We start from the raw sequence: 27,427 nt of genomic DNA on the forward strand, positions 1-27,427 counted from the left end.
TGTCGTGTTATATATATATATATATATATATATATATATATATATATATATATATATATATATATATATATATATATATATATATATATATATATATATATATATATATTATATATATATATATATATATATATATATATATATATATATATATATATATATATATATATATATATATATATATATATAACATATATATATATATATATATATATATATATATATATATATATATATATATATATATATATATATATATATATATGTTATATATATATATATATATATATATATATATATATATATATATATATATATATATATATATATATATATATATATATATATATTATCCCTGGGGATAGGGGAGAAAGAATACTTCCCACGTATTCCCTGCGTGTCGTAGAAGGCGACTAAAAGGGAAGGGAGCGGGTGGCTGGAAATCCTCCCCTCTCGTTTTTTTTTTAATTTTCCAAAAGAAGGAACAGAGAAGGGGGCCAGGTGAGGATATTCCCTCAAAGGCCCAGTCCTCTGTTCTTAACGCTACCTCGCTATCGCGGGAAATGGCGAATAGTATGAAAAAAAAAAAAAAAAAAAAAAAAAAAAAAAAATATATATATATATATATATATATATATATATATATATATATATGTGTGTGTGTGTGTGTGTGTGTGTGTGTGTGTGTAATCAGCGTTGTGTCAATGGTTTGTTTACATTAATGGTTAACGATACACCCAGGGTCAGAGTAGATACATCTACCATCTACCAATCACCACACGTCTGTACAATGTGACCGCCCTCACTAGGTAGTATCCTTGGCGGGACATCCGGAATCCTACCGGACGGTCGCCTTAATTACCCCGAAATCGGAACCCGGATCCATGGCCAGGACAAGGCCGTTGGCGACACTGACTGGCCTTGACATTCCTGTGTCCAGCCGCCACACAAGGCCCTCGTACACCCATAACACCGCACACTTATGGTCAAGAATTACCTAAGTCTTACATGTGATCGCCGCATCTATGGCTGTCAAATGGCGTCACGACGAATCAGGTCAGAGCTACACGAGTGGGATCTTCTTCGGCGTTGGCGGGGGTGTGTGCGCTCGCGGTCAACGTTCGCTGGCCATAGTGTTCGCTGGCGGGTTGGAGCTAGGTTGGGCGGGCGCGCGCGGGGCGCCACGCGAGGAAGACAACGGGACCGTCATTTGATATTATTAGGCAAAAAAAAAAAAAAAAAAAAAAAAAAAAAAACACACCCACCCACACAGACTAACGTACTCCACCACACTGGAAGTAGTTGAAGGCAATTATATTTTTTTTCCAGGTCCTACAGATTCCAGGGAGTGAATGGAGCGAGCGTAATGACGGAGGTAATGCGACGCCTTCACACCCAGCGGGGCAGCAGCACTCGACCAAGATGGCCCGCGACAGTGTTACGAGTCCCCCCACACACACCACCCACCCACACACACCTCGTACCTGCTCCCAGTTTTTCTCACCAGCTGTGTTCCCCTCGTATCCCCGGCTTGCCTCACGGACTTAGCTGGGGGTTTTTTCTTCTTCCAACCCGCCAGCATGATTAAACCCACACTTAAGAACAGTAAAGCGATGTTAGTGACATGGAGCAACTGTGAAAATAGATGCGCGGGTAATTCATTCTTGCAGTAAGTTCACTGCGCATGCGTGATAAAATATAACAAGGCCATTACAACAGGAAGGCTGAAATTATACATTAAAATCGCCCGCGTGACAGACGGTATGGCTGGAAAAACGAGTCGCGACAGAAACACTGGGAAGCGAGTGTGGTAATATTTCCACCATGGTTGGGGATGGGTTCTGGTGTGGGGGTTGTTCAGGTGCCGTACTGCAACCAGGGGACGAGGGATACAGTAACGGTGGCGGGATGGGAGCGTGGCTGACGCGCATGACTACGTGAGTGGAGTAGGTCGTGGGATGGGCGGATGATATGCTTGCATCAAGCAGGCACATCCATCAAGCAGTCGCATATGATGAGGAACCACAGGGGGCGCCGTGGCTCGTGCCCTGTGGGACGCCACGGGTGGGGAGACTGGAACTGAGGGATTACCCCAGGGAGGCGGTACGCCCCAGGGACGAGGCGATCTCTGGGGAAGCCGTGATGTTCACATTCCTCCACGGTCCAGTCGTTACTGGCCTTGCTGACCATTGTGCTCGTGTAGGACGTGTAACAGCTAGTATGCCACTCTTACCTTCAGCATCAAGCGAGGAACACTGGACAAGGGTCTGCGTTAATCACGTTTTCTTTCGGTCATGACCTCCTCCCATGTTCTTTCTCCCAGGCACTATACACTCCCCAGGTTACAAGCAGCGCGAGTTTCTACAGGGCATTACAGGACGCGAAGGCTTTCTACAAATCCTGCAGTGTCCTGCAGCGTTGGACAAGAGTGAAGCACACTACAGGTTTCTACAAGAGGATACCACAGTCTTGTACATGTCACTACAGGTATATACATACAGTCTACATGATTCTACAAGACACTACAGGGTCCTACAAGACACTACAGGATTCTACAAAACACTACAGGATCCTACAAGACACTACAGGATCCTACAAAACACTACAAGATCCTACAAGACACTACAGGATCCTACAAGACACTACAGGATCCTACAAGACACCACAGGGTCCTACAAAACACTACAAGATCCTACAAGACACTACAGGATCCTACAAGACACTACAGGATCCTACAAGACACTACAGGATCCTACAAGACACCACAGGGTCCTACAAGACACTACAGGATCCTACAAGACACTACAGGATCCTACAAAACACTACAGGATCCTACAAGACACTACAGGATCCTACAAGACACTACAGGATCCTACAAGACACCACAGGATCCTACAAGACACCACAGGATCCTACAAGACACTACAGGATCCTACAAGACACTACATGATCCTACAGAACATGGCGCTCGGGGACACCTTGATAATGATCCTTCATCTCTTCCTGGTTCCGTTTGTTTGTTAGTGTCAGCATCTGACGTCTGTTCTCGGAGACGCGTCCTTATTCTGGGTGAACACATCGGACACCAGACACGACAGTCCGTCTAAGACAATGTCGTAAATAATAATGTTTCAGTCACTGTCAATGTGAATTATCTGGCAATGCAATTACACAGACTGTCGACCTAGTTTACCAAAAGCTTCTCCGTCACGAGGGGTAATTTGTACGTCTTAATGGCCCTGTGAGACGCTGGTTGCCATGCTAATTACCCCAGAGCCATAGTTTGTGGTGCGGTAATAAATAAACACTATTTGCATATACGACCGATGCATCATGTACGGAGGTCAGAAACCTTCATGCTACCATATCTATGCAGGGTTGTGTGTCTGCCTTCACCACTGGTACCTGGTTCAGACCACCTGACGCACCTATGCTGCACGACCCCGCTAGCGATTAAGACAAACATCGCAGCGTAAATCTATCGTAAATCATTTCTGACGTACGGGCCATTACGATCTGATGTGATGGTATAAATACTACGTCCATCAACAACAGGGCTGACCGTGTGATCACCGTCTCTCGCAGGAATGGCAATCAATAACTCCTGAGAGGGGACGTCCTCAGGTCAGACGGTGGGGATGGAGATGAGGTCTGGTTCGCCACGCACGTCCAGCCACAGGTGACTGCAAGGCTCCGCGGTCGACACCTGCACGGAGCATCTGTTCCTTGATGATGCAGATGATTCGGAGAATTTCGAGATGGTTCAGTCAGAAGAAGCGATCCAGTCGCGTCACTCCTTTCTCAACACTTGCCCAGTGGCCTCCCTCCCGGGGCACATCAAAGCGTTAGCCTCCTTGGGTGTGTCCTCCGATACAACTGGTGTAAGATGTTTTGTTCATCTTTGTCCCTGCCACACTCGGTGATCCGACCCACATGACATCTCCAGTTCCACAACTCGTTCTACAATATTATCATGGACCCCCGACAGTCCATGATGTACTCAGAGTACACTACTTCCCAGCACACTGTACGCCTCTAACCCTACTACTACACCTGGGTGTGTGGAGAGCCATGTGGAGGGACTTCCTCAAGTGGATTGTGCTTGGGTGATCGCTCCTCCACCATCCCAAACCTCAGATGATGGTCGACAACTCTGTGCAGCTGTGTGTTGCAACGGTGGAACCTCTGGGGGAAGGAGGTGGACGAGTGTAAGCTTGTTCCCAAGCTTAACTGTGGGTATTACGTACCCACGACCAGCATTATGAAGCTTCGTGAAGCATTATGGTATGGGAGGGATGGGAGGGGTGTGAGGGGGGCTTGGAGGAGGGACGGGAGGAGGACAGGTGCCTGAGGACGGGTGCGACAGGTCGGAGGGCCCCCTCGACGACCACATGTGCACCCTGGTTGCCCAGGGTTCGACGGCCTCCATGGTGACACCTGATGGCTGATACATTGTCCCTGGATGGCAGACACGTCACCCGTCATCCGTCCAGCTCCTGCACCCATCAGGAGGAGCCAGCCCCCCCTGCCAGCGCACCAGAAGGTGGTCTAGGGGCCGTGCAACTCACGCAGCAACCAGCCGTCCTCCTGGTGTCGTTCCGCTTTGATTCGCGGCTAATTGCCATGGAGGGTCATTGGCGGGGTCGTCACTAGAACAATGGGCCTCACGGGCCCCTGCAGGGCTCCCTGACAGCACCACAAAGCCCTACGAGACCCCGCAAATGAAGAGGCGCTGACACCAGAGGGAGGAAGAGGGCCATCAGAAGGGGCGCTGGGCAGGTCTCACCGCCCCGCTTGTCCTTATCCCCAGCTCCGCCGAGCCCAGCCACGTCCCTCCTGACCCCCAGCGACGAGCCCCAGCATCAGAGAGCCCCTGGCCAGCTATACCTACGTTAGGCTTAATCGATTCAAATTCGCGGCGCCGAGCCTTTGAAAAGGCGAAGTTTCCCCCCGCGCGTCGGTGACGTACATACGTGGGCCTACCTAAGTGGCCGGCATTACGCGCTGGGTGAATGGCGAGCGCCCCGCCCCCGTCGCTCCGACCCCACGACCTCCAGCATGGTAAACGCAGCCTATAAGGGTCGTACATTGTCCGGGAGACCTCCGTGTCTTGACGTACACACTGATCAAGGAGGGTGGGGTGGGCGTCCGCTGCTGCCGTCGACGAGAGAGGAACCAATATGTTGATCAGGTCCCCGCCTGACACGGTCCTCGGGAATCAATACCTTGACATGTTTCCTTGATTCCTCCTCCTCCTCCTCCTCCTCCTCCCTTGGCCTCGGCCGGTCGCTGGCCAGACACCGTCAGCTGACCCGTGACGTAAGGGAGTGTTACGTCAACGGTCCAGACGCCAGCTGGGATTCGCCGTCTCTGCTAATTCCCTCGAGTTGCACGACGCGACCCTTGCGTTTAACGAGGCGTTCCTTGAGCACGACGGCACGACCCTTGAGTTTAACGAGCCGGTCCCTGAGTACGACGGCACGACCCTTGAGTTTAACGAGCCGGTCCCTGAGTACGACGGCACAACCCTTGAGTTTAACGAGGCGGTCCCTGAGTACGACGGCACGACCCTTGAGTTTAACGAGCCGGTCCCTGAGTACGACGGCACAACCCTTGAGTTTAACGAGGCGGTCCCTGAGTACGACGGCACGACCCTTGAGTTTAACGAGGCGGTCCTTAAGTACGAAGGCACGACCCTTGAGTTTAACGAGGCGTTCCTCGACCACGACGGCACGACCCTTGAGTTTAACGAGGCGGTCCTAGAGCACGACGGCACGATTCTTGAGTTTAACAAGGCGTTCCTTGAGCACGACGGCACGACCCTTGAGTTTAACGAGGCATTCCTTGACCACGACGACATGACCCATGAGCATAACGAGGCGGTCTTTGAACACGAGGGAACGACCCTTGTGTAACGAGGCGGTCTTTGAACACGACGGCACGACCCTTTGAGAATAGCGAAATGGTCTTTGAAGGCGACGGGACGACTCTTCGACTGAGTGCGAGGGTCCAACCCTAAGTACGACCCTCAGCGCGACGGTACGACCCTTAAGTATGAGGGCACGACCTCTCAACACGGCGGTGCGACCCTTGAACACGACGGTACACGACCCTTTGCCATGACAACCAAGTCTTTGCCAAAAGTCAGGTCTAAGGCTTACTTCATTAAACAACACAATCTAACTTGACCTGAGGGATAATATAATGTACCCTAGTCTTACCCAGTCTAACCAAAACGTAACACGATTGACACTCATTAACTTCGGCTTTAGCTCAAACTACGTCAGGTAAGGTTAGGTAGGTCTGAAACCGACGTTACGATTATGTACGTTAGCAGACAACAACAGAAGGTGATGTATATTGGTCAACTTTCCACTATAACCAAAACTCATCAGAGATCATACAGCGGGTAGGTGCCTGTCCAACCCAACACTAGTTAGGATAACATAACCCTATGAACATTATGGCCGTTGTGATATTCTGTATTAGGCTATGATTCTAAGTCCTAATTTTCTTTAAAAATCTTCCTATCAAATAAGCTACATATTCTCACTACAGCGACCTAACGTTCCCTGTGGCTATGTGTTCTATGATCGTGCTAGGATACGTCTGTATAGTTCCATAATTACGCTCGCTCAGTATGGGAACATCAGCCTAGCGTTACCTATGGCCCAGTGATCCAAGCCACTAGGCTACGCATGGCTATATCAACCTTAATCTGTGGTCCCAAGATGAGACTAGGCTATATAATCGCATACTACTCGTTAGATCAAACTAGGCTATATAATCGCATACTACTCGTTAGATCAAACTAGGCTATCTAACCGCATACTACTCGTTAGATCAAACTAGGCTATATAATCGCATACTACTCGTTAGATTAAACTAGGCTACCAAACCGCATACGAATCGTTAGATCAAACACAACTCTCCTTTTATATATATATATATATATATATATATATATATATATATATATATATATATATATATATATATTGCCGATGAAGAGCAAGCCTGGAGTAGAAGTGAAGAAAGTAATAATGAGATTTAGCTAACTTCTATTACCAGCTTCGTAGCACATTCGACCACAAACATTAAATCAATTTAGTCAAAGGTCGTGAGGTTGTCAATAATTCCTATTGTGGTGCACGATATACAGTGCACCTGTGTGTGTGTGTGTGTGTGTGTGTGTGTGTGTGTGTGTGTGTTCAAAAGTAAATCATATTTCATATGTTCTAATTGTATCAGTATCTTAACCTAACCTAACCAACCCTAACACAGCCCTTGAGGTAGGATCCCTCCAGCAGCCACAGTCTGTGTCTCTCCCTCCCCACCACCGATACGAACATGTGTGCCAGCACACCCTCCCTCCCTCAGGCCCAGCACATGTGCCACTACGCTTTACCTCAATCAGCGGAAACTTACATGGCAAAGTACACATCAGTATCAAAGACGACTAATGATATATGAATATAAGGAACTACATGTTTGGTAAGTATATCAGTCGTCTATTAACACATCACACGCATTTACGTGCATATATATATATATATATATATATATATATATATATATATATATATATATATATATATATATATATATATATATGACCCCATGCATATTTGCCGTACACATCATTTGTCGTAGATACATTGGAATATATTGGCGGCATACATCATTAGTGGACATTCATATAAACAAGATACAATAAAGTTAATTCAACCATCTCCTGATCTACTGTATAACTATGACCATAAGCTGGACAAGAAAGACATAAAAGAGTCATGCACGACAAGTCTTCCTAACTGTGAACGTATACGTTTATCACATTAACTTTTCTATATATATTTAAGATTAATATTACCTTCTTTTCAATTCCATCACTTTTCACACTTAATATACCACATTTTTAGAAGAAAAACACTTGAAATAAAAGCTAAGCTAATGTATATAACTAAACATATCACGAAAAAATATGAATAAAATATAAGTGAAAAAAATTGGCGGTCAACAACCGCCGGTCACCTCCACTGTGAACAACAACTTATCAAGTTCTCAGAAACCATCAAGTTTATTCATTCAACCCAAACACAACCGCTGCTACACGTAAGTACAAACACACCCAACCTACTTTAGCATAATTTAAGTAAGACGAATGTTACGTTTACCGTGTTAGCGTAAGTCATATTCACTTGAATCGTCAGTTAACGGACGTTGGTCTGATGTGGTGTACTGTTGCAGGTGTTCTCCATGTTTCTCCTGCTTTAACAGCTAATATCTCCTGCCTGATGATATAGACGGAAGACCGTAAGTTTTATAAGTCATTACTTACCTAAATAATAGAGGAATGAAGCACAGGTTGGTAGATATAACGAATATTTTGGCTGAAATCGTGAATGTCACAGACTCCTCAAGACAATCACCTGATCTGCTCCCGCCCTTTCTTGGCGGGCCTCTTACGTCACTCTGCGTGACGTCACGTAAAATTCGTTAATACGTTTATTAACTTGAAATGTGCATTAAACTGGTAAGTTATCAATAGGTCATATTATATTTTAATGATTCTATTGTTTTTATATAACTGCAGTGTTAGTATAATAGCACTATTGAATAATACATATTTCAAATCGATTTACAAATGTTCACATGATTGTGTTTGAAATCAGGTGACTTTTTTTTTCTTTTGCATGATTCTAGTTAACATGTTAGAGTAATATGAAATTAGTGATATCATATACTAACCTGTATGCTTAGGGATGGTTTGGTTGTAGTATCAAGTAGCTAGTACGCTGGAATGAGTGAAAGTGAAAGTAAGCTGGCGTGAATGAAGTGCATTTAACGCTACCAGGAAGCTGAGCTAGAGCTTATCTTACTGTTCTGTTTTAGTATTGTCTAGTTATCTTATCTCTGGTACCACTGACGCCCCTTTGGTTATCATATCCAGAAATTACCTTGTTTTCAAGTCTTTCTAGCGATGTACAAACATACAAACACACTCATACACCTGAACTCACACAGGTATATATATATATATTTATATATATATATATATATATATATATATATATATATATATATATACATATATATATATATATATATATATATATATATATATATATATATATATATATATATATATATATATATGTGTGTGTGTGTGTGTGTGTATCTCCTGATGATGTGATTATTACACGAAAGTGCACTTGGGAACTTATCGTGTTTCATTTTCCCCGTGGACTCATAGGAATATATATATATATATATATATATATATATATATATATATATATATATATATATATATATATATATATATATATCCTTAGCCGGGAGTTCCCTCCATCCTTAAAAGGCTCTCGCAGCGCTCAGGAAGCTGGCCACTTCCACCTGACAGGCCCACACGTGTTGATGTGTGGTGATGTGTGTGTCTCTGTGTGTGGGAAGGATATACTTAAAACATACACATGTATACCTTATAGAAAAACGTACTGGATGTACTTATACAGTTACATGATACATTATACATAGTGGCAGAGATGTATAGTGTACCTGATATGTATATAGTACCAGAGAGAGATAGAGAGAGAGAGAGAGAGAGAGAGAGAGAGAGAGAGAGAGAGAGAGAGAGAGAGAGAGAGAGCAGTTTGTTTTGTGTATACCTATAAGTTTGTTATTAATGAAAGGCATGTATTATAAGTCTTATATAGAAGACATTCTTATTACTAACACAGGAACCAAGTGTAATACGTCTTGCATAATTGACTTCATAATTCTACAATAATTTAATCCTGTTGTATTATTAAACCTGAATACATTCGTTGTACTGTTTCTTGACTTTAAAAAGGCGTTAGAGAGAGAGTGAAGTTGATGGATGAAATTAATTATCACAGGAGAGTTAGCCATGGTTGTATAAATTGTAATTAACTAATTGTAGTTATTTAATGAATCAATTAATTAATGTTTTTATGATCAGGAGCCACACTATGATGTGTTCCCAAGGCTATGTTGGGTCTGATGGTTTTTAAACAAATGATATAGAAGTTAGAATAATTAATTATTCATAAATAAATGATAGACAATAATTAATGATTTTTAAACAAATGATATAGAAGTTAGAATAATTAATTATTCATAAATAAATGATATAGACGTTAGAATAATCAATGAATTATGAATAAATGATATAGACGTTAGAATAATTAGTGATGTATTAGAATATGCATAGTTTACAAGAAAGGTGAGTCAGTATAATATGTTGGTAGATGAATGTATTTAATACAGCATGATCTTAAATACAGTAGGTGAATGATCAGACTTGGGACACACACACACACACACACACTCATGACACATGACACAGACAACCACAGCCAGACAGACCCCCCCCCCTCCTCCCTGGCCTGGGGTGGGGGGGGGGGTATCATAAAGTGTTCGCTCCACCAATTAAACCAATCTAACTTCCGGTCTGCTGGTCGCCATTCATGAGACCCTACCATTCGTCAGCTGGGGCCATTTCCATATTACGTTATTTACCCCGCTCATTATAGGCAGGCATTTGCATACTCATTTACATATTTATTTACATGTACAGGAACGCTCGCTCTTAGAACGGGTGGGGGGGTTGGGTTTGGGTATAGCGTACTAGAAGGGCGTATGACCACTAGGGCTATAAGAGCCATTTGGAGGAGTCTAGCCCCTCTGTTGTGGTACATTTATAAAGGCATTTTTTCCCTTTATATTCACAAAATTATGTCTTATTATTTTCTCGGTTGGGATTTGTTTGTGGTGCGTGAGGTCATTATATATATATATATATATATATATATATATATATATATATATATATATATATATATATATAACTATCCTGGGGATAGGGGAGAAAGAATACTTCCCACGTATTCCCTGCGTGTCGTAGAAGGCGACTAAAAGGGAAGGGAGCGGGAGGCTGGAAATCCTCCCCTCTCGTTTTTTTTTTTTTTTTTTTTTTTTTCCAAAAGAAGGAACAGAGAAGAGGGCCAGGTGAGGATATTCCCTTAAAGACCCAGTCCTCTGTTCTTAACGCTACCTCGCTATCGCGGGAAATGGCAAATAGTATGAAAGAAAAAAGAAAGATATATATATATATGATATTTCTATGTATATTTTTTTTGTATGAGTGGTTGTAATTTGTCGTTTTCTGTGATATAGAAACCTTGTGTTATTGTATACATGAGAGATGTGCGATATTGAGTAGATTACGATATTTGGTGCGATATTTGCATGATTGTCAAGAAGTCTTGCAATATTTTTCTGTACGAAATTTACAGATTTTTCGTTGGATATTCAAGTTTTTTGTGATATTCAATATTCTAGTACGATATTCATGATATTGCATGTGGGACCTTTTTTTTTTCTTTCCCACGAATATTCCAACAGAACTAATGGACGATATTTAACTGGGATATTTTATATGATATTTAGGATTATTTTCCTGCCATAAGAATTAGATTCTTCGACCACAGGAGCTGCGGCCAGATTGTGGTGGTGGGGTGGTTACTGAGCAGTTGTGGTGGGGGGCTGGCTGGCTGGCTGGCTAGACCTGGGAAGGAAGGAGGGGGGGGGGGGGGGGGAGGTATCTCCTAGGTTCTCCTGGTCTGACCAGGACCTGGTGAGGGACGCTTCCCAGGTCCACCTGGTTGGACTAGGACCTGGGGGGGAGGGGGGCTCACCCAGCTACTCCCACTTGAAGTGGGGGTGTTTGTGTGGGGGGAGGAGGAGGTGATGTGGGGGGGGGGTTAGCCTTATGTATTCATGATTAATTCGTGTTTTCTGTCATTCATTATTCATCATCCTTGTCATGCAGCTTCATTCATCAGTCTGCCCGATTATTATGCATTCGTTTTCGTGATAAAAGATTAATTTATCAGTTAAGATGATTAGAGAATGTCTAGAGTCTAGAGTATTCTGTTAATTATTGATGATTAGGCGTCTGGTACACAAGACCCGTACCGTCGTACACAGGAACCGTACCGTCGTACACAGGAACCGTACCGTCGTACACAGGACCCGTACCGTCGTACACAGGAAGCGTACCGTCGACCTGAGGGGTCAAGGCAGCCCGCTAATCCTAACCATTATGTGGAGCGACTGCAGTAAACTCCTGCCGGTATATTTAGAGCAAACTGATAAATATTACCATTACCTCTATTGGCTCACATTTCCTAGTAGCAGCAGCAGCAGCAGCTCCTGGTTATAAACCACCTCAGGGTAATGGCCCGCTCTAGGAAGTGAGCAATAATGGTAAAAGACACGAGCATTTTTCCTGTTAGGTCTCCCCGCCGGTGCTGGGCGCCAAGGTAGCTAGGCATCCATAAGCCAGGGAAAGGACTTCCTAGCCCTTCATCTGAACTCAACGCCTACATCTGACCTTTCCTACAATTCCTTATCCTAATTCAACTTCAATTATCCAACAAAAAAAAAAGTTTATATAAAGTAATTCTAATTAATCATGAAAAAACGAGGGTCATCCAAGCGAAGCCAATGTATTTCATATTCCTAACCTAAATTTCCATATCCTAAGATGATTTCATAGAAAAATAATAATTTGGTATAATATTAAGTGTTAATCATAAATCCAGTTTTATTCTATAGTACTACACATCTTTATTCAAATAAACTTGAGTTAACATTTAATTTCAAGTAGTAGTTTCTCCCATTAAGCTATCAGTTGTTTTTCCGCTCCCGCTTTGAAACCGTAACATATTATGTCCACCATTATCTGTTTTTCCTTTACTTTATACCTTGTAATATTCTCTTTACCTCAAGACGTATTTCCTCTCTTGAAAAACTATTTTTCCGTGTGTGTTGATATCTACATAATGGTGATAATGGTTTGAGTTCAAGTTATTTGCTGTTGTTAAAGATCATATTTTCTCGATTGGATGATAGCAAGTCGATAATGTTGAGCGCTTGTAACCAGTTAATGTATAGGTAAAGTTGACATGATTTAGACTTGATGAGTAAAGATCAATGATTATTCATGTGATTACCGATTAATGAGTATCCTGGTTTGATGTTCTAAAAGGTAAATTATGACAAATATCAATGATTACGTTTTATAAGTTCATCCTTCCCGCCACATTTTATTCCAACAACGAAATATACAAATATGTTCTTCTAAAAGTTAGATTATTGCATAATAAATTGGTATGTATCTATGGAGTGACACTAGAATATTCAGACACCTGAAATGTAATATATCCTATTAATCTATAGTGTATTTTATTATGTTAAACAAATATTTGTATGAAAAAAAAAGTTTGGATCTCAAAGGCGCGCGTGGTTTGCTTGCAGGCGAGTGTTTACCAACCACTTTAATGGTTGTGCAGGCATAGAACAAGCCATTCACCGATTACGTTATTACATCCAACCAGCCAGCAAATTACGGCGCACCAGTTCATAAAGAAATATGACGCAGATCGTAAGTAAGTTGCCTGGTTTACGAAAATGAGTTTGGTCACCTTGAGCCTCCGCCTCCGTCAGCCTTGCTTCACGGCAAGATGGCCATCAATGTTGACCACAAGGTAATAGTAATTAGGTCATTGTAAGCACATACGTAGGATTAATTAGTCCGTGGGAATACAATCAAGTGTATTGAGGGCTCAAGGACCAGCACGTGATGAATAAGTGTCGTGTAAGGTCATTAAATGTACAATAGATATGAAATATTGTCAGTAACGGGAGTTAAATGTGAGTGGTAGCATCTTGTGATTGAAATATTCCCGTTCTCAGCCAGACTTTTGCCCATGACGCCCTTAGAAATATTATGTAGCCCTTAAAACTTGATTTTTATAAGAGCAATTGATAGTACTTTGTTTATAATGTGATTAGATATCAAAATATCGATGACTGATTAAGTGCTTTATGTATGTGATTAAACCTAACCTAACTAGTTATAATTAATCAGTAGTACTTGACTTTTATTTTCCATGGCTCACATTATTCCCTTCCCAGTAGAACAGACTGACAAAAAAAGTCAAATTCATCTAATCTTTCCGGATATTAAAGTTTTTAAGATGTGATAAACCATATGTTGCCCAGAATAGCCTAAATTTCCCTCATGGTTGCAGCCTAGCCAACCCAGCGTATAGGGTAAGAATTAATTTGCCTTCCTGTAAGTTGAATTTGTAGACAAGTAGAAATAACTTTAGTTGCACTAAGTTTAACAAAATTAAAGCTTTCCTGATGTATGAACAAAATATTTTCTTAAAGAGTGTCTGTTTGCCACCGTGTCTATAATTCTAAAATTATTTTACCTTCAACTTTGTATTTCCTCATGTCCGAATATTTTCCTCATGACCAAACTGTTTTCCTGTTTAAGTGTGTTCGTGTCTCAGTGTTGGTTGTGGTGCACTACGCGCACAAATTGCAGGAATTTGATATGGTAATTACAGGTCACCAGTCTTCATTAGCACAATATTGTCTTCAGTGTCAGGCAAACGGTTGTTTGAGGTGGATGTACGATGATGAGTAATGATTATTGAATGTTGTCACAGATTAAATAGATCCGGTCGCCTCTCATCATTCTGTATGACTCTGTATTTGTGTAGAATTAATACAAATATTTTGCTTAATAATTAACGCTACGATATCTTTGTGGTTTATCGTTCTCTAAGGTTAGGATAATTTAGTTACGACAGTCATGGGTACATGATAGTTATGGTTCGATTAAAGTAGGTAGAAACATTGTTGAAGCTACGATATTATAGCTTTACTCGCTAAAGAAAACTAACATGTTAACCTAATTCAACTTTTTTGTTTTTGTTTCATAGAATATATTAAATTTCCATTTAAACTTTTGTTAAAGATGAACTGTTGTGCTTACAGTTTTCCCACTCTGTGAATATTTAAACAAGATGTGATGACGTCTGATGTAGCTTCATACGTAGCAAAAAGGATAATGGTAAATTGTAAATCAACTACCGTATCATATAAGCTGTTCTCAGTATTTTAAAGTAAAATTATATCCTACAGCAACGAAGATTAATTATATCTGATCTGCGAAATATATCGTAAAACTGTATTTCACTGAACCCATTATTTTCTGAAATATTTTCCAATGAACTCGATATTTTCCTCCGAGCTGAATATTTTCTTTTGTAACTTTTTTTTACTTCCATAAAGTATATCCATATCTTGGTGTTGGCTGCTGTGCTTTACGTACGAGAGTTGTGTTCTTGACGCAAATTATAGGTGGTGGGTCTGTAATTATCGGTCGTTCAGTGTTCAGGGAACGGTAGCCGAAATTATAACGATGCGTCAAGATAAACGAGGTTTTGGGTTACAAATTAACGATTCGTCCCAGTTTTTCCTCTCCTTCCAGACAGCATTTTACGTTAGTCTATGAGCGAAGAAGCAACATTACTATTTAGTGTTATTTACTACGGTAACATTTACTTTTTTTTTTTATCCCAATCTCTTCAACTTTTCTTAAACAGGGCGACCAAACATTTACTTAGTTTTTTCTTCTCTTAAATTAGCTGAGAATGATAGACCATGTAACTACCGTAGCCTAGCCCTTAAATTTTCAGGATATAGTATAACCAGTACACTTCATAAACTAGTGATTAAGTTATCGACATACGAGTAGGAGTGCATAGCCTAGCTTATCATAATTATTCCTGGTTAACTAACTTTATGTACTTAATTCTTGTTATTGAACTTCATGAGTGTCCAGAAAAAAAAAAAAACGAGTTATTTGCATTGTTAATTTTTTTTTTTTACCTGAAAGACCATTTCTCTGTCATAATTCAATGATAGTCAAACACTTGATTTTCGTGGCAAAAATTCCAGAGATCAGGCTATTGATTTTCTCTGTCAGTCCCCTTATATATCATGTACTTCTCCTTATATATCATGTACTTCAACATTTACTTTTATGTAGTACTCTGTATGTACGTTTAGTATATGGTTGAGGAGAGCTGACGCTATGGAAGCATTTTTTGATTAGATGTTGTGTGGGTGGGGCGTCGGCTTCACATAACGAAATCAACCTTTGAAAAAGTAAGGACTTTGTAAGTGTACATGTTTTGAAAGATTGTGACGGATGAATATAGATTTAGATTAATAGATGGTGATATAGATTAAGATATAGTCCACCTTAGTCGGAAGGCATACATAGCAAAAAGGTATGATAAGCGTGACAATCTTTATTTTCTTACTTAGATTCATTGTTTCATTTTCGCGTACGCTATCTTTTCAGCATGATGCATGACCGGGTCATGGTCTCTTGATGTGCACATGAATGCTCGGGTTATGGTCGCATGAAGTACACATGAATAGTTCTCACTGTAGGAAGGCCTCGTATAACCCTGGACTATGATATTTATATGACGTTTGTGAAATCGATTTGCTCAGTGGATGTGATGTGAGGAATATTTGGCTCAGCTGACCACTTGATGTTCCGCTCTGTTTTGGACCAGAGATTTTGTTGCCTATTTCTCATGACCCGTTCCTGACGATGGAGAAGGATCTTAACACTAGTAGGACTCCTGTCTCTCAACCATACGTTTTAATGATGGGATATAATAATTTTTGCCGTGTTGGCAGCGCAGGAGAAAATAGATTGTATTTAGGTTATATTCAGCTACCCATTTACACGCGTCCTTATATATATATATATATATATATATATATATATATATATATATATATATATATATATATATATATATAAAACGAAAAAAAAGGAAATATGACGTCAGTAATCAATAGGCAGACGACGGAGTATTACCAAACGATGATTTAATGAACCGTGCGGGACGCAATGAGTCTAAAGAAGAAAGAATTGGATTGGTCATCGTTAATGAGGCCGTAGGCGACCGCGAACAATGGTAGTTGTTGAGGTGGGCTGCGGGGGGGCGCTCTGCTGTTTGTAAACATTTCATGACCTTCTTCCCTCCCTAGTGACATATTGCACCGTGTTTTTGACGCCATTGTTGGGGACGCGTTAGTTGGTGGTGGGGAGGAGGGGGGGTTGGGGAGATGGATGGATGGATCCTGCCGCCGTTACCGGGAGGGACACGAACCCCCGTCATTCTCGATCACTTAGCTTTATTATTCACGTACTTTTTTTTTTTCATTATTACGTTTTTTTTTTTCTTTTTCCGTGGCACTGACGCATCCACGGAATATAGCCGGTCCGGTAATGAGTTTTGTCGTCGTCTCACGTCGAATGACAGCTTCTGGGACGCCTGGCCTCCTGTCCTGGGGGAGAGGAGGGGGTGTTGTGGATCAATAACTTACCCCCTCCCCCCAAACAATGCGTCAGGATCAGTTAAAGGAGAGAAGAACATTAAACAAACACAGGGGGCAACAAGCCATTCATTTGTCGCGTTATTGTCCAGGGACCAGGTGGGTCCCGGCCGACCCCGGTACCTGGGACGACCTGCGGATTATCAAGGCTCCCGGGTGACGCACGGGTCATTATCAGGTGGGCCGGTCCTCCACGCCGGCCGGGTTAATTACTTGGTTATAATCGCTCCTTGGCCGGGTTGCGATTATCTTGTTCTCGACGGCGAATTATCGGGATTCTGTCGATTTTACAGTCATGGAGTAAAAACAAAGGTGTCCAGCAACCCACCCTCCCCCACTCCTCTCTCCCTCTCTCTCCTGCCCACCACCCACCCACCCTCAATTATGCTGTTCGTGCTCGTGGGGTGATTAGTGCGTTATTAGGGGTTGGACTAAGGCTAGGCATTGTCAGAATGACTCCTGTCGCTCTAATTGGCAAGGGTAGCTTGTGTGCTAGGCGGCCAGGCGAAATTATTTATGTCATGTGGCGAATTTCTGCAGTTCCTCTGTTTTCAAGGTGATCCTCGTAGTTCATTGGCATTGTCATTGATAAGAAATGAGCTTTTTTGAAAAAAAAAAATTAATTGTAATGAACGTAGGAATATATATATATATATATATATATATATATATATATATATATATATATATATATATATATAAATATTATTATTATTATTATTATTATTATTATTACTGTCAAGTAGCGGTTGCTACCCCTCTTAGTATTAGAAGGTTATATGTGTAAGTTTCGTAGTTTTGTATGAATGTATTTGTGAATATCTTCCTCACTTCATGAGTTCGTAGGTGTAGCCTCACTAACGCGTCGGTGATGTGGTAACGAGCACAAAGCTATGCATTCCTACCACCAAACTAGATGTGCAGGCCACCACACTACCACTACTACTACTACTACTACTACTACTATTACTATTACTACTACCTCCCCACCCCCTCCTTCCCTCCCTCCCACAACAAGAACGTATTGAGTGACGTTGTCAAAAGCGACAGAATATCACTCATTCTTCGTATGGTAATTGTATATCCATTATGCATTCGTCTGGTGGCATAATTTCCTCCTTTGTGAGACATGCGCATATCAAACCTACACTTCCTTATAATTTGCCCTCTGTTTTTTTAATTTTATTTTTGTGCTCTTTTTTTGTATTGGGAATATAGTTCAGCTTTTCATGTGGCGCCAGTAGTAGAACACACCGCCTCGAATATGTATGTTGTAATTAGAGCGCTTAATTAAATTAGTATTATTGATTTTACCTACGGCGCGCGCTCGCGCGTCATCCATTGTTCCCCAGTCATATATGTTATGTTAAGGTCTTATTATATATATATATATATATATATATATATATATATATATATATATATATATATGTGTGTGTGTGTGTGTGTGTGTGTGTGTGTGTGTGTGTGTGTGTGTGTGCATCGTGTGCGTGGCTTGCGTGTTTACTGTTGTTGACGCCATGTTGCTGTGTGTGGTTGCCAGCTGCAGAGGTGCACTACCGGGCGCATTGAAGCTAAATCTATACTAACCGTTGGTAATCACACTTGCTTCCCACCTGGCTAGCTTGTTCACAAGGTTCAGCTAGTTATGGATATTGTTATGATGGGTTGTTAAAGTCATGGTGGTTCGCTGAGTGTGATCATGTAGTGCACACACACACACACACACACACACACACACACACACATTATTATTATTATTATTATTATTATTATTATTATTATTATTATTATTATCATCATCATCATTATTATTATTTCCCAATATATTCCCCATTTACGTCTTTCTTCAGTATGTTGACAATACATTGTTATTCATTATATATTGTGCATCTGTCTATAATGACAGTTCATTTATTATACATTTTGCTATGAAGAAATTTTGACATTCTTTAAGGATATCAAAAGTAAGGGTAATGAAAATGTTACATTATTTTTTTTTCGTTTATTTTACACAAACATTTACAAAATTTACAAGAGATTACTGTACATTCTCACATAACTGTTGGACGCCGGGATAGACAGATGCTGGGATGAGCCAGGGGTTGTGTTGTGGGTGTGGGGGTTGTGTTGTGGGGGTGGGTGTTGGGGAGGTGTGAGTATTATGTTGGGGAAGGTGTAGATGTGATTGTGGTGTTGGGGAGGGTGTAGGTGTTGTGTTGGGGGAAGGTGTAGATGTGATTGTGGTGTTGGGGAGGGTGTAGGTGTTGTGTTGGGTGTATGGGTGTTAGGTTGGGGAGGGTGTGAGTGTTGTGTTGGGGGAAGGTGTAGGTGTGTGGTGTTGGGGGAGGGTGTAGGTGTTGGGGGTGTGTGGGTGTTGTGTTGGGAGGGTGTGAGTGTTGTGGTGGGGGAAGGTGTAGGTGTTGTGGTTGTAGTGTTGGTTGAGGGTGTAGGTGAAGTACAGGGAGGGAGGGTGTAGGTGGTAAAATGCTGTATGGAAGTGTAACCATGGGTGTAGCTTAGTATGAAAATGTGGGGGTGTTATTGTGTGTGAGGGGGTGGTTGGAAGAAGTGTTGGAGATGGTGTAAATGGTTGGGGGGGGGGGGGGGAGATGGAAAATAAATGTTGGAAGGGATGTAAATATTAGTGGAGACAGAATCACTGTTGGAGTAGTTGTGTAAATGTTGGTGAAGAGGCAGAATCAATGTTGGAGTAAGTGTAAGTGTGGGTGAGGACATGGAAGAAGTATGTAGATCAGGGTAGATGTTCACTGTTCACTGCTGAGGGATAGCAGTGCCTTCTACCCCTCACTGTTCAGTGAAATGAAAGCTCATTGGGTAGACTACTCACTCTGGTGTAATGTACCGTTGACAGTGAAGATGGGGTTCCGTAGCCTATAGTCCCTCTCTGTCATATCTTTCATTAAAAAATACATATATCTATATATACTTATATATATAGACTGCGAGTATAAATGGTAGTTGGCAATAAGTGGTCAAACAGTTTACTTAACACTAGATAACAAGCAGAAGCGACAACTTACTGTAGCTAGGAAGTTACAGAAGACTGGACGTGGGGAGGTTACAGACAGTGTGGGGTGGGTGGTTACAGGGTACACACAAAAAGAAAACAGCACAGTGATTGGCTGCCGCTCAGTTACGTCATCATGCGTCTCGACGAATCATGAAGGGAATAAACTTGATTTTGTTATAGATTTAAGTACGTCAGCCAATCAGACGACGACACGGTAGTGACGTCGTTGTCAAAACTAACCAATCACCAGCCGAATACCCAGATTTTGTGACGCAATAGATCTCTCCTCGGCCAATAAGAATGTTGTGTAATATAACAGGTGTGTAAGTAAGGTGAGGACAATTATATCACTAGACTCTATACAAAATAGTAACTTTCTTAAATATTATTGCACTGCGTTAACTTACGTATAGTGAAGTATAGTTTAATCGTGTGATGGAGTGTACAGGAGAGAGAGAGAGAGAGAGAGAGAGAGAGAGAGAGAGAGAGAGAGAGAGAGAGAGAGAGAGAGAGAGATTAGTTCTTGTATATTGGGGAAATTGCTTTCCTACTAATGAGGCACTGATAAGGTCATTATCACCAGTAATCAGTCTCTCACAAGCCCATTAGGACAGTTCTAGTGCTGTGTGACATTAAGCTTATCGTCCGCACAAGCTTTTGGGTATACCCAGCTTGGCCTCTATCAGCATAAAGGTACGACCCATGGGTAAGGTGGTATAGCCTCTTATTCTCCACCCAGGGGTCGTACCATCCTTCCAGAAAGGGTCGTATTCCGAAATTTATGTCGCCCTGATCGCTGGCGTCTCATACGATAATTTCGTTAATTCATAAATGGGGGAGAAATATATATTTTAGTACGACTTAATTGTGAAATTAATGGTGTTAACAGTATCTAATATTTCAAATAAAGATTTTATTGAATGTATATACATACCTAATATTTCTAAAGACATTAACCGAATGTAAATAGATGAATTAGCAACGTAGAATTGAGTGGGCGGTGTGTAAGGCGTGGCTTGGTGACGTCGCAGACACATTAGCCAGTGACTGGAAGTATAGGTTGATGACGTCATGATCAGCCCAGCGAACGGGTTTTAAGTATAGACTGGTAACGTCAGTGAAAAGCCGTCCATGTACCGACGTTACCGAAGATTACGTAATGACGAGTGAGAGTTTTGTGTTCCTCAGCGTCACAGACAAGTCGCCGAGGTATTGGTAGACTCGTCGGTGGCATTACTTAAACGGCCCAATGAGCGTCGAGTGGGTGTGGCTTGCTGACGTCAAAAAATACCGACCAGTGAGTGTTGAGCATGGCATGATGACGTTCGTTTAGAGCTGTATCAGCCAATCACGATAGGGGAGAGAACTGTGACGGAAAACATATCCTTAGCTAATCACCTTCCATAAAGCTGTGAGTGTTTATAGTTAACCAAAAATATATCTTAGGGCTGAAAGCAACATAACTTAATGATATAATTGTTGTTAATTAGGGAAAAAAAAGATGTTTATAACAAACTTAAATTACTGCGAGGAACAAAAGGTAAACATCACAAGGAATTATTACAAGGTGTGTTCGTTCACCTTAATCACCTCCGCTCATTACACAATGACGTAGGTGATTATCATCCCCTTGGGACACGACGGTACGACCCTCGAGCAGGACGGTACGACCTTTGGCTGTTTGATGGCCTTGGTCTGTGGGTTGACCCCTAAAGATTAGACAGAGGCCAGCCCGTCAAAGCCAAGGGTCGTACCGTCGTGCTCGAAGGTCGTACCGTCGTGGTCAGGGGACTAATTAGCACAACTCAGAGGAGCACATGTGTGTCACGCCCCAAACGAGGTGACCTCAGACAACCGTCGCTGATCAAGACTTAAACAACCATAACAGTAGTTAGACAACCATTGAGTTATAAACAACCAGGTAAAACCCTTAGCCATTGTGTGTTTTTCGAATGATTGTAATTATCATTTATTACAGCAATTTTCCCCTCGTGAGTTGAGCGTTGTGCAGTATTTCGCTATAACTCGGAGACAAGCATAGTTACATATGACGTCATAATTATAGATAATTTCCTTTGAATTTCTCCTGATTACATTTAGGCCAGTTTTGTTTGACCCATTAGACAGGGGGGTGTATATCTCAGCTACAAACAGCAGTTAGCAAAATTAATAAATGGTTATCTTAGGAGGCCAAATAGAAATTACATTAAGCCATATTATAAGCAAAGAGACAAGCAAATTGTTTTCCTTTTATGGTTCAAGCAAAGCCAAGGTGTATTTGTCAAGCAAACAAGCAAACACAGGTATTGTTGACCAACGCCTGTGGTTGCCTCCTTGTTTGGCTTCTTGTTAAGGTTGTTTGGTTTGGTTACAAGATTGCTTAATATCTCCTTATTTGATTGCTTAATGTCCCCGTGTTTTGATTGATTCTCGGTGTACTTTGTTTGATTGAAATGTACTTTGCTTGCATGATTCGTGTTCTCTTTGATTGTTTGTTTTTTGTTTAGTTGTTTGATTGTTGCTGATCCTTTGGTTGCTTATGTTGTTTTCTTGTTTACTTTCTTGATTGTTGTTGCTTCTATCATATCTGCTAGTTTGTATTACTTATTCCCTTACTTATAATGATACAAATTGATGATTTATATTCTTCACAATAATTAACTACAGTTTCATTTATGTAATTATTCATCGGGTCAATTTGTCGTTCATTTATCTGTATAACAGTTCTGATAATTTCTGTAGTTTCCTATCTTCTACATTTTAGTCTACGTAGCTTATTTGAGCACCATTTATTTGTTTCGTAAGTAAATCATTGTAGTAACAAATATTTGAAGTAATATCTTGCACACTGTAACTTATACAAAGAATATGTTTTGTTTATAGAACCGTCGATATAGATATCGTTTTAATATGCCATAAATCAACGTAAATTATTAGGTCAGTCAACATTTGACATCTAAATTGTCTTTAGTTGTCAAATTATTGGCTTTATTTGTGGTGTGAAATGACATCTTTCTTTATCTGCCACCGAGACCGTTGATTGGTTGGAGGATTGTGACGTAGCCAAGTTGGTGTGATGTGATTGGTGTTGCAGAGCCGTGACGTAGCCGAGATGATGTGATTTTGATAGGCGTTCGGGCGATATGACGTATTGAAATGATGTGTGATTGGGAGTCCCGGCTTCGTGACCTGACCGGAGACGAGCCGTGATTGGCGTCCCTTTGTTGTGACGTCTCCAGTTGGCGCGCCCGTGACTGGCGTCCAGCTTTCTTGGTATCCATTGATAACAGTTGGTGTCTTTAGCGGTCTCAGCTGGCATCAGGCGGTCTATACGGGTTGGGCAGCGACCTCACTTAGCTGTGGAGGCTGTGGCGAAGGGCTGTGGTGGAGAGAGAAAGAGAGATAGAGAGGTGTTACATGACCAATTGTGGCATTGATACCCCCTTCAAAATCTACTCTCCCCTCCCCCCTGTGACGTGATATCCATGACGTCATGTACCACAACAGAGGGCTAGGCTGTGGCCAGATCACGTGGGGTGGTTAGGTTACTGTGATGTGGCGAGGATTCCTCAGCGGTTCAGAGAACATTGGCTGGTGACTAGGATGAATTACACGTATAATATGGCTACTCCCGGCTACCCCCCCTTGCTCACCTTGAAGGGCCGGTGCTTGTCCTCGAACTCGCCCAGCTTGGCTTTATACTTCTCCAGCTCGTCCCTCAAGATGGCGTCCTCGATGCGGGCGCTGTCCTCGTCGTACTCGAGACAGCCAACCCCGTCCAGCCGCTCAAGGTCCAGGTAGCCCTTCCACCTCACGCAGACCCCGTTCATGATGAAGTGGGACTTGAGGTGAACCTGCAGGGGAGAGGTGGGGTCAGATGGGGTGGGTACTGAGGTCAGATGGGGTGGGTGCTGAGGTCAGGTGGGGTCAGATGGGGTTGGTGCTGAGGTCAGGTGGGGTCAGATGGGGTGGGTGCTGAGGTCAGGTGGGGTCAGATGGGGTTGGTGCTGAGGTCAGGTGGGGTTGTTACTGGGGTAAGGTGGTATACATGGGGGGGGGGGGGTGTTCAGTTGGTTTGCTTGGGGGGGAAGGAGATTAATACTGATGTGGGTTGGAAAGGAATTGAATGGAGGTCTCTCTCTCTCTCTCTCTCTCTCTCTCTCTCTCTCTCTCTCTCTCTCTCTCTCTCTCTCTCTCTCTCTCTCTCTCTCTCTCTCTCAGGATAAAGAGAGCAATAATCAAATTATAAATGAATGAATATTTATTAACCTCAAGATGCCGAGAGAACCAAAAAATTTAAAAAAGAAAATTCAAATCAACTTGGAAAACGTCTCGTGTGTTGTCCGCTACCGTTATAACCTCCAGTTCTGGGACAAGATAATGACCTCACACTTTGACACACAAAAACTTGAAATTGGTTCAATTGTTCAAGAGTCACACTCGAGCAGTTGGTCGACTGGTCGTGGTGCTGGTGGCCGCCCCGGTGGGCTTACACACACTCGTATCTTAATGATCTTCTCCACCAGGGTATTAATGAACCGGTGATTCGCTGCTTCGGATCTTAAGAACAAAGGGGGGTGTGTTTCACTCGCGAGGCTCGGGGGATCATTAGCGTGATACCGGGAGACTCATAACCTAGATGAAGCTTCGAGACGGGGGACGGCTCATGACAGCTGGGGGAACCTCCTCTTCTGTTCCTTTCACTTCAAAACAATCTATCTTCCTCCCTTCCACATCATCTTTGTCTCTCCCTCCCCTTCATCTGTCTCTCAGAGTAATTAAACCGTCAGGGATAACGATATATACCCCAAAAAAAATTATAAAACAAGACATTTCACGTGACCTTATCGAGAAAGATGATAAGAAATGATAATGTAAGTGGGATGTAAACACACAAGCATTCAAGAGAAGTGTTGGTAAATGGGTGTAAACAATCCCAGATCATAGCTGACCGATAATCATACAATATGTCGACAAAACAGAATAATACAATTGTGCGTGATAGACGCGATCAACAGGACGTGCCAGCTTTGCCAGATGGCCAAATCTGGTCGAAAGAAGGCATTCGTAGGGTAAGTACTACGTAGGCCGTGTCCTGTGTGATGGCAGTGTCTCGTCGTAAGTGCCCGTAGGTAGGACAGCCCCCTCCTCCTCCTCCTCCGCTGGAGAAATTCATCCTCTTTAATCTTTGCTAGTGATCCGCGGGTCCCGTGTCCCCTTCCCTCCGTCTGACTTGGGCTTCATATCGCAGCGTATGTGTCGCCTGATGACTCCCCATCGCTGAACGCTGTATATCAGATTTGGGAACACGTATAAAGTAATCCAAAGCAAATAAGATAAAAAAGGAAGGAATTATGACGATAGAAACGATAAAGAATAGTATTTTTAAGATAATGTTTGTGTATTCTTTATGTTGGTATACCACGTAAATCATCATTCAAAGATAATGTTGTTAATCGAGGAAAATGGTCTAAATTAGAACGAAAAATGCGTCGTAAGTAACGTGTAGGTAAGCCTATATTTCATGTGTTTGGTGTTGGGTTCTGTGTCCCACGCCAGTGCCGGTGTAGGGGTCGGGACGCGGCCCGCCTTACCCTCGTCGACCAGTATTGATTCGGAAGTTGGCGCGCGCGCACACGCACGACACGATCGGTTTTTACTAAGTCGTTGCCCTTCACTTGCGCTACCCCTGCTCTCCTCCTCTTCCTCCTCCTCCTTTTCCTCCTCCATTTACTCTGCCACACTCCTGCCTGTGCCTTTGAAGAACATGGAGTGCAGGCACAGAACAACTTAGTAGGCATAGAGGATGGGTGGGATAATTAAGATATCATACGAACAAGATGGCGGATCCTCTTTCTTGGGCGCATATAAGCTCAAATGACACTTTCCTATATCACGAGTGACACATATATTTTATATCACCTTGACAAGATATAATAAGGCCTGTGATAGTACTGAAAATAAAAACGGTATTTGGGATACTGAATATCCCAGAAATCCCAGTACATCAGGCGAGGGGAAAGGATACTCAGTCCCAGTCCAGCTAGTGAGGGGATATTTGCTCTGCTCTTACAGGGATTGTGTATCCCAGGGAATTTATCCCGCTGGTGGGACGTACTGGGGGTGAAGCGTGGAGAGGGTAGAGACCTGATTGTGTTTTGTGGAGGACTGGTGTTAAGGGTGAATGTAGGGGGTGTATAGAGGAGATAATGTTCCTTAAAGATTCAGGGGAACTAGAAAACGTTATGTTACTTTACGAGTTAGGGGAGATAGAAAACGGTGCATGTGGTTCCACTACGGGTAAGGATTATGGAAAACTGTGATATTTATAAGTAAGGAGGATTAGAAAACTGGCCAGAGGAGCTAGAAAATGTTAAGTATGCTGCTTTACGAGTCATGGAATTAGAAAACGGTGTGTGGGTAAGGCGGGAGAGTAAGGTGAGAATTAAAGGCCGAGAGAGAGAGAGAGAGTTAGGCATACACACCCTAGAGCGACGGGAGAGAGTGCGGTGATGACAAAGGAGAAATGGTGCGTTTGGCACACACACACACACACACACACGAGGAGAAGGCTGGTTGTCAACACCGTGAACAATAGCTGGGTCAAACAACTTGACCTGCTGTTCTCTCACGCCTGCTAACTCCCGCCCCGCCCTGCTTGACCTCTTAATGACCCGGAACGCCACGCCTGACCCCTACCAGTCCATTAACACTGCCTTTTGACCCTTACCGCCTCCCTGTCAAGCTGTCAAGTAGGTACCCCTGGGGGGGGGGGAGGGGAGCGGGGTGCAGGTCATCAAGGGGCGTCGGAGTCTTGGGGGGGGGAGGGGGGGTGTCAGCGGGAGGACTTGCCGGATATAAAGTGCGTTGTGGAGTGAGGGGGGGTTTGATTCTGTTGTGAGGGGGGGGGGGGGGGAGAGGAAGACGGTAGGCGGAGTGGTTGGAGGTATGGGCTGGGAGGGGTGGGTGGGTGGTGGTGCCCCCCCCCCCCCCCCCCGCCAGGTGTGGGCGCCCCACAAAAGGGCCGTGAAGGATTTGTAAACAGATGACAAACGGCTGGTAGTGTCCCGTTTGGCCTGGGATGGGGAG

The 27,427-nt window shown here is 42.6% G+C and overlaps 2 protein-coding genes across 3 annotated transcripts in view; both read right to left on the minus strand.

Annotated features, from left to right (window-relative positions):
• The window catches only part of Fancl (E3 ubiquitin-protein ligase Fancl), a 242,763-nt gene extending 233,902 nt beyond the window's left edge, over nt 1-8,861 (minus strand). For both annotated transcript variants that reach the window (XM_071667588.1, XM_071667589.1), the window contains exons 1-2: nt 8,749-8,861; nt 8,339-8,472 (exon numbers count right to left, since the gene is read on the minus strand). The gene's annotated coding sequence lies outside the window, so the exon portion shown is untranslated. The remainder of the gene's footprint in view (nt 1-8,338; nt 8,473-8,748) is intronic.
• An 11,925-nt stretch (nt 8,862-20,786) lies between these two features.
• Nucleotides 20,787-27,427, minus strand: part of LOC139751911 (protein big brother-like) — a 68,981-nt gene continuing 62,340 nt past the window's right edge. The window contains 2 exon segments of the mRNA XM_071667601.1: nt 20,787-23,717; nt 23,992-24,192. Coding sequence (XP_071523702.1) covers nt 23,688-23,717; nt 23,992-24,192 — 231 coding nt within the window. The 3' untranslated portion in view covers nt 20,787-23,687.

The sequence above is a fragment of the Panulirus ornatus genome, chromosome 12 (assembly GCF_036320965.1).
Source record: "Panulirus ornatus isolate Po-2019 chromosome 12, ASM3632096v1, whole genome shotgun sequence".
Taxonomy (NCBI): Eukaryota; Metazoa; Arthropoda; class Malacostraca; order Decapoda; family Palinuridae; genus Panulirus; species Panulirus ornatus.